The sequence below is a fragment of the Alosa alosa genome, chromosome 8 (genome assembly GCF_017589495.1).
Source record: "Alosa alosa isolate M-15738 ecotype Scorff River chromosome 8, AALO_Geno_1.1, whole genome shotgun sequence".
Classification (NCBI taxonomy): Eukaryota; Metazoa; Chordata; class Actinopteri; order Clupeiformes; family Clupeidae; genus Alosa; species Alosa alosa.
The window spans coordinates 5,029,680-5,038,668 of NC_063196.1; the positions used below are offsets into that span (position 1 = coordinate 5,029,680).

Genomic DNA, 8,989 nt, shown 5'->3' on the forward strand with positions numbered 1-8,989 from the left:
TTTTATGTAGAACATTATAAATGTATTTCTGTACAGACATAGGCTATAGGCTAATTAATTAGTGTTTACTACACTAATTAACCCCATATCATCGTCCATCACAATGTTTTATTGTACACATCGTCAAATGCCAATTTAGGCGACATCGCCCAACCCTATGTTGTACTCTGAGAAACAGGAGGCCCATGCCGTGCCATTGTCCTTGCTGAATTATTCAAGGCTTCAATCTTGAATCACTTCACATTTCACTTCTCGTGCTTGGGATGTGTGTGTGTGTGTGTGACAAATAATAACAGCCTCCATGCCTGGGCTCTGGTCGGCAAAGTTGCCACTGCGACTGGCATATTTAACTTGTCCACTACAGATGGAACAAACCTCCCGCTGAGTGAACCATAGTGATCTCAGGAGAGCCGACTGACTTGACTAATGTGCTTCAAGACCACGCAGTTATTTAACAAAAGCCTATGTGTGCAAGAGAGACATACTGTAATGTGTAGGTATGCTTCATTGAGTGTTTGTGCTCTCTGTGCAGATTGATAAGGAACGAAAGATCTTCCATCAACGGCGTATGGATATGATGAATTGGAGGGTATTATGAGTTGTTTGAGAGAGTCAGCAAAGCCATGTCAATGACAGCATATTTGTCCATATGGGTGGGAAAAACATGCCCAGAGTGTGACAGTTGTGCGTCAAGTCTTTCCTCGACATGAGCACAGATCCGAAAGCGAGATCAGAGAGACGTGTGAAAAAGAAAATGTTTCTCAGTAAAATAAACCATGGTGTGATGATGTGAGTGCAGTTGAGAAATCATCCACAGTTACACAGAAGTATGGATGGCTTGTCCCGTTCTTTATTTACATATATATGGGATGCATCAGTTGGTCCTTCTGAATGTCTTTTCATGAGAAACATTTTTGCAGGTCTTCTGACCTTGGCGCAAGCTATCATCTCTACTGGCATTATTACGAATCCCAAATGAGGAAAGAAATGTAGATGGGCTTTTCGTAGTCTCAAACGCAAATAAATAAGCATATAAAACAAAACACGAAACATACAAAATAAAACACAAGTACAAAATAAAACACAAGTAACAAGTAAGGAAGATGCAAAAGGAATCAAAGTAAATGGGAGTAGGGTGGACGTCTAAAAAAGCATTATACAGTCCATGGTAAAGCACTCAAGAATCTCCATGGAAAATTGAATCTGGTCATGGTTTGATATCAATATGTGAACACTGCATTGAGAATTTGCAGGACCCTCAAGTGTTTGTTTAGGGTAATTAGTCTGTGGGAAGTCTAATTAAACAATCACTTTGGCTCTCAGAGAATGGAGCCAAACATAGGCATTACCGCATGGAGAAGTGTGTGGGCATGGCTCAGGCTGTGATTCCTAACCTCCATCTTCTCCCACAGGCTGGATCACACGAAAGCCGTGGTTCTACCTGAACTGGTGGAGCTTGCTCGGGACGAGGGCAGCACGGTTCGTCTGGCCGCCTTCGACACCATTATCAACCTCCTGGAGATGTTTGACAGTGGTGAGTGGCCTTTTTTTGTCTTAGCATAAAACAGAATGGCAGGGGATGCACTTCAGTTGTAACCCGCATGAATAACACAAGAGGTCAGAGAATGAGCGAGAACTGTTGACTGTCCGTATCTCTATCTCCATTTCCCCCTCCATGTTAATCACCATTCTGCCTGTGAACATTACTATTTATAAGCCGTCTCACAGAGCACTGCAGCAGCAGCAGCCAGCAGGTTTAATGTTCAGTTCACCTCTGAAAAGCCTTTGATCCTTATACTCTGCTAGCAGCTAGCATTGTCTGGCTTTAGCTTTCTTGTTTCGGGGCTGGTCCGACCTCAGCTCAGTAGGGGGGGTCTAAAGTGTCCTGTGAATGTTTAGTGACTGTGTTGTGAGTGTCTGAAAGCCTGGTGATTTTCTCTGTGTTGTCTGGTCGCTCGTCTCTCACAGCCCTCTCCCCCTCGCCTGTAGATGACCGGACACGCGTCATCTTCCCGCTGGTCAAGACCTTTTGCGAGAAGTGCTTCAAGGCCGACGAAGCCGTCCTGGCCTCACTCTCCTTCCAGTATGGGAAGCTGTGCCATGGGCTCTCAGGTGAGAGGCAAGGGCAGTTCTGCTCCCTTCTGCTATAGACCCTTTCTGTTCCTAGAGAGTTTCCGTTTGAAACGTTCAAAACCAACGCAGATACTTGAAATGAAAGGAAATGAAAATGAATCAGACTTAAGCCTAATGTTCTACAAATGTCGACTCTAAAACTTTTCATTGTCCTCAAGTTACCATTAGCTCAGTGTTGCCTGGAATGCACCTGTTTGTTTTTGCAGTTGAAAGGGTCTATATATAATGGCCAAAGTCATCTCCCAGACTGAATGCTTTGGTAATGTGTATGATAGAGTAAAACATTTTCAATATTGCTCCATTGCTACCTATTTAAACATGGGTTCAAGCTCATAGACAGTTTATAGATAGTTCCCAAACGACTTGAGTGTGGCTCCATTAGTAAATTGTAATCCTCATGTACTTTCTACTGTGAAATATCTGTCAATGAGTAACTCTGTTTCAACATTTCTCTGTCCTCAGCTTGTTTCACTGAGGAGCAGCACCTATGGTTCCTGGAGTTCTATAAGAAGCTCTGCTTCCTCGGGCTGCAGCATGAGAACGGCCACTGTGAGAGCCAGGCGTACCAGCTAGAGCTGGAGAATAAGTACGCCATGGTGCGTCGAAACTGCGCCTACAACTTTCCAGTGAGTGAAACTAAGACGTCTGTCAATCAATAATCAAGTTGTCAACCACTCTATCGATCTATCTATCTATCTATCTATCTATCTATCTATCTATCTATCTACTTCTATCACTACTATGAGGACATATACTCAGATATGATACATTCCTATATTTTCTTCAGGTGAATTGACCTTAAGTGAAGTATTATGGGGACTATACACTGTACCAGGAATATAAGTATAAGACTGAATCATACTGAGACATTTATTTTCACCTTATGTTCACATGATTGTGAGTCACGCCGGAATTTGTTTTCATTGCAAATATCACACTTGAAATGTGAGAAGTTTGCTTGAATCATACCAGCAATTCTGCTCATGCTTCTATAAATGACCATCAGCTGTCAGAAAACAAGACTGAATGGATGCAAACTGTGATGGAGCGTTGCAGGTTCTGTGACAAAGAGGAAGCACAGAGAAGGAGAGTCTGTCCAACTCAATCTTGATTGTCTGTGGTGAAGTGCTGCTGAACAAACATTCACAGGACAGTGTGAGCATCAGTAGTGCAAGAGTCAGCCAGCAGAGAGCTGTACTGTATGTTGGAGCAACACATGGGGAGTGCTTGCAAATACTTAATTAATTTAATTTCATTACGTTCTATTTGGTTCCCAATCTACTTCCTCTGCATTAAGATAACATATGGAATGTTAAAACGGAAGCCTTGCGAGGCCAACTATGATGCTGTGATGCTGCGGGGCCAACTATGATGCTCTTGAAAGGGTCTATAGATCACCAAAACATTCAGAGCAGATCCACGACTCAAGGGCCTGACCCATCTGCCTAGGGTCAGTTACAGAACAGTTAGAGTAGGTCTGTGCATAAGTCAGATGTAGAGAATAGAACATGGTGTTTAAGGCCACCTGATGGGCACACTTTGCACTTCTGCTCTTTTGTATTTATTCATCTTATTGTTATTTATTAGTGGATTTTTTAATAAGTGAATGAATAATGAGTTTTTTTAATAATAATGAATGTTTCTTTTATTGACTGAGTGATCCGCACAAGCATTCCAATGCGCCTGTACACTGTACTTGAGCAAATGGCAAAAAATAAACACTTGACTTGCAAATACTTGCTAATGATAGCTAGCGTGAACGTTTACAAACGCCATGCTTCAGTGCAGCCACCCAACACACTACACCTCTGAACTCCTGGACTGACAATTGCTTTCCTGAATGAATGGTTGATTTGAAGTAAGTTTAGAGGAAGTTCTGCTCCTGCTTTAAGAAGCAGAGCATTAACTGTGTTTGCCTGTGAAGGAGTTAGCTAGTTTTATCTGGCAACATGAACAAGAGAGTAAGACCTGCATCTACTGTATCTCCTCTCTAGAGCTCCTGTATCTTTGTGTCTGTGTGTGTGTGTGTATGTGTGTAAGGGAGGTAGAGAAACAGAAGGTGTATGTGTGTGTGTGTGTGTGTGTGTGTGTGTGTGTGTGTGTGTGTGTGTGTGTGTGTGTTTGTCATTGTTATAAATAGAGCAGGGCTCTCAGCACATGCTAATGGATGGAGGGAACACTTTGAGACGAAGGCGGCATACAGCTCCTGCTAATGAGTCTCTCTCGCCCATGCCAGTACAATGAATTTACCACTTTAAAGAGTGACTGTGCATCTGAGGAATGACAGACCTGTTGACCACCAATTCCACCAGCTTTAGGTTCAACACATCTTACGATGGAACAGTGTATTTAAATCTTAGTTTTATTATTGTTAATTATTACCATTCAAGTCTGCATGCATAGCTTATTTTGGTGTCAATTCAGAAGAGCAAGAATTACAGTCCAGTGATTTGATTGATATGTTAAAATACCTCAGCAATAGGGATAGTCAGTACCATAAAGCATGAAATAAGTTAGCGGAAACCGATCCACTCAAAAGATTATGGAATGCAACTTGAAGAAATATAGGGCCCTATACGATGTTGACCATGTTAGGTGCTACTTCTGTTGCAGGGGTAAGCAATGACTTTTAATGTAGAGACCAATTAATAGCCTATCTTGTGATTGCCCCACAGTAACATCCAGTCACTATGGCAACCACAAGCCAAGCCATGGTTCATTCAGAGTTCTAGGACCAGTTACTGACCAAACATAGGAGTCTATAAAATGTTGCAGGAAGTCAAATAAGTGCTGAAGGAAAAAGGTTTGTCAGCAAGGGGAGACATGCCTTTTTATTTGACATTTTTCAGCACTTAATGTCAAGGAGGCTTCCTGCACTCAGCCACTCTCCTTCTTCATACAAGCCAAGTACAGAAAAGCACAGTTCAAAGCGTAATTAACTCTTAAAAACTTGAGAAAGTTTCAGTATCTGATTTCCAAACACATTTACCTCACTGCATTACTCATTTTATCATTCTACGTCTGCGTCTCCAACACCTCTCCTTTGTGCTCTCTCTCTCTTTCTCTTCCCAGGCCATGATGCTGTTTGCAGACCCAAACCACTTTCTGTCTGAGCTGTACCGGACCTTCTCCAGCCTGTGTCACGATCCCGAGATCTCAGTGCGGCGGACTGCGGCAGAGGGGTTCCATGAGGTCAGGCCATCTTAGCTTTCTGTGGCAGCGTCCAGTTCGTGCCAGTTTTTGCCTTTATGTTGATAGGATAGTGGAGAGACAGGAAGTGAGTGGGAGACAGAGAGATGGGGTGGGACCGGAAATTGCTCCCCCATATTTCCAACCTGGGGCCACAGTACAGAAACCTCCTAAATTGTAGTTCTCATCTTAATTGTTTGGTAACCATGATAACTAGGGTCCTAGCTCAATGTTCCTAGGTCTAGTTAGAAAAGTAGAGGAGAAATATATTACCGAAGTATCCAATCCTCCCAAAGTCTTGAAGCGATTCTCATCATTTTTGTTCTTACTGAAAGTTTGGATCTTAAAATTGGGTCAGCTTGAAATATACCTGAGTTTCCCTTTTGCCTGCTCACTGTGTTCAGCTCTGTTGAAACAGGATATGAAGGAGTCCTGCCTAGCTTTGAGCAAGACAGTTTTGTATGAGACTGAAAGAACTGTGTTTCTCTTTCTGACTCCTGCCAGGTGGTTAAACTGCTGGGTCCTAATGTCCACTACGTTCACAAGGAGCTGGTGACGTTACTGCAGGATGATTCGTTAGAGGTAAGCCCTTTGTCTTGGGTGAAAGTGGGTTGATGATTATGCCGCTGACTCAAGTTTGTCAGTGAGTTAGTGAGACGGACCAAAGAGAAGCTGCGTGAAAAACACTTGTGTTGAAAGGGACTGATATGTTTCTTATATGTGGCCTCTATTCATTCATGTCTGGTATTAAGTATAAGCATAAGTATATATACTCTTTTGACCCCGTGAGGGAAATTTGGTCTCTGCATTTATCCAAATCCGTGAAATAGTGAAACACACAGTGAAGTGAAGCACACACTAATCCCGACGCAGTGAGCTGTCTGCGACATCAGCAGCGGTGCTCGGGGAGCAGTGAGGGGTTAGGTGCCTTGCTCAAGGGCACTTCAGCCGTGCCTGCTGGTCGGGGTTCGACTTGGAACCCTCCGGCCACGGCTGCCCCTAAAGGATGCAGGTGAAACATGCAGTGTGTTTTGTGTACTTCCAAGTGTGTAAATGTGTGTACTACTAGCATACATGCTAGTGTGTCTATGTGTGCTTGTTTCTGTGTGTGTTTCTCTGTGTGATTGTACTGTATATGTGATTGTTTGTGTGGCACTATGGGTGTTTATTCCTTGAGTTTTGTGTTGAGATTGTGTTGCCTCTGAGTATGAGTGTATTATTTTGTGTGTGTGTGTGTGTGTGTCTGTGTGTGTGTCTGTCTGCTGGCCCCGGCAGCTATTTAGTGTCCGTGGTGACACTGATGACACATGAGGAGGGTGAGGGATGTGTTGGCTCGGGCTCTTGCCTGAGATGACTCCCATCTCCCTGCACTCCTAGCCCTTTTCCAAAGGCCTCACTGAGGGGCTAAAGAGATTGCTATTTGTTAGATCAGGGGTGTCAAACTCATTTTGGTTCAGGGGCCACATACAGCCCATCTGATCTCAAGTGGGCCGGTCCAGTAAAATAATTACAGTGCATGAAAATTGTAACGTAGGTCTTGAAAAGGACACTTGAGGAATGTATTTTTCACTTTTGTAAACTTTATACTTTTTGAGATATTAACAAAAAACAAGCTTATTTTTCCCCATAGACTTTACATTAGCACTATGACATCACAATGGACTAATTAACTTGATTTGCACCTGTATCAACTTCCAGCTGCTCAACTAGGACCCATCAAAGGGCCAGTTAAACTGATTGCACCTGTATCAACTGCTTTCTGCCTAACTAGGCCAACTCTCTGTGTCTCTCCATTCTCTTCAAACCATTGTCTTCAAACCATTCACTCATCCACCCATTAAACTATCCATCAACATCCATTAAACAATCTGCCTATCAACATCCATTCAACTTTCTGTCTATCAACATCCATTACACTATCTACATTCAACTTTTAAACTATATACTCTGTCTCAGGCTTTAAGCATACAATCTGGCTCTCTTAAGACTACTATTTCCTCTGCCCACAACTGTTTCAAAATAAATGTCCTCACTACAATAATTCACTATTAAATAATTTAACTATTTAAACTACTCAACTATTTAAATGTTCAGCCATTTCAACTGTCAGTTGTTATCAACTATGACTCCTGCCAACTGTTTCCAAATAAAAGTTTGTTTGGCATTTTATGTTAATATACAGTATGTTTATATTTTCATGCACTGGTAATTTCCTCGAAATTACATTTTCTAGTTGCAAAATAACCTTTGTCAACTCCAAATCTTTAGATTTGTTTTTTCAGTAGGCTATGCTTTATCCTTCAGCCTACATTTGTAGCCTACATAATCACTGCTCACAAGGGATCTATATTAGATTATTACACATATTTTTTACAGAGTCATTCAAGTGTATGCCTACGTTTGATAACCTTGGTTGTAGCTTTGTTTGTTTGGCTAGGTTTGCCCAGGTTGTTTTTGTTGCCGTTTTTGGAGCCTGGGCTGTCCACAGAGATTGCGTTTTTTTCAGGACACAGACAGCTATAGTGGTTGGTTAGGTTGGTGATGTTTGCAGTGAGTGACATTAAATGTTTTAGCCTAAAAAACCGTGGCATCACTTAGAGCACCTTTAATTTGGAGTACCCTGGCAAGAGATATTGATAAAACGTGTCTAAGGCCACCGACGCAAATTCTGCTTGTATCGGAATCACATTGCAAGTCAATTATCTCAAGTTGGATGTTAGTGGGCATATCAGAAGCCTTGACTGTAAATGGCGAGCGAAAAAAGGCAAATTCGTTCTCAAGTTCACTGAAAACCTGAAATCTTCGCTCGAACTCCTGCAGCAATTCTGTTATCCTGTCTTTGTATTGATCCAAATCAGCTTTATGTCCGGTCGCACGCATAGCTGTGAGACATGGGAAATGAGAGGTGTCACCGATAGCTGAAAATTCACAACTCCTCACTGGAATGGGTTAGAGATTTACTGTTTTTTTTGACATCCTCATAAATCTATTCTCTACAAAATTGGGGCCGGATTAAACCATCTAACGGGCCACATCCGGCCCGCGGGCCGTATGTTTGACACCCCTGCCCTGTGTTAGATAGAGGCCAACCTTGTCTATTAAGTGTGTGTGTGTGTGTGTGTGTGCGTGCGTGTGTGTGTGTGTGTGTGTGACAGATCCACCTCTGTGCTTTTCCACAAAGAATGCAAACCATCGATTAAGCCTTTCAGATTGACCTCCGAGGTCTCTGTGTTTAGAGAAAACAACTATCATCATCATCATCATCAGAGAGGAATATTAGGTTGTGTGTGTGTGTCTAAAACAGACAATTTCAGAGTCTGTCATTAAACTAGTCGTTGACCAAAGTGGCATGTAGACACTGGAGGAGATGCCCTATTCAGACAAATGTGTTCAGTGTGTAGGGTAGAAAATGTCCAGTAATATTTTTGTGTAATGTATGAACCTTTCTCCCTGGTGTAGGATTACAGTACACCTTAAGATACATTGTAATCTTCGCAAGGTTGTGGCATTGCAATCGGTTGTGTGTGTGTGTGTTTGTGTGCATTAATAAAATCATGCATGTAATCATAGGTCAGAGTGTCATCTCGTAAAGGAGGTGGCATTGCAATCAGTTGGGTGTATGTGTGTGTGTGTGTGTGTGTGTGTGTGTGTGTGTGTGTGTGTGTGT

At 42.3% G+C, this 8,989-nt stretch overlaps 1 protein-coding gene across 2 annotated transcripts in view; it reads left to right on the forward strand.

The window, feature by feature from the left end:
* ppp4r4 (protein phosphatase 4, regulatory subunit 4) overlaps positions 1–8,989 on the forward strand; it is a 41,750-nt gene that overhangs the window by 19,881 nt on the left and 12,880 nt on the right. Inside the window, exons 8-12 of one of the 2 annotated variants that reach the window (XM_048250253.1) lie at positions 1,413–1,534; positions 1,969–2,112; positions 2,596–2,759; positions 5,206–5,325; positions 5,827–5,904. In XM_048250253.1, coding sequence (XP_048106210.1) covers positions 1,413–1,534; positions 1,969–2,112; positions 2,596–2,759; positions 5,206–5,325; positions 5,827–5,904 — 628 coding nt within the window. The remainder of the gene's footprint in view (positions 1–1,412; positions 1,535–1,968; positions 2,113–2,595; positions 2,760–5,205; positions 5,326–5,826; positions 5,905–8,989) is intronic. The other variant, XM_048250254.1, reaches the window with a different exon arrangement.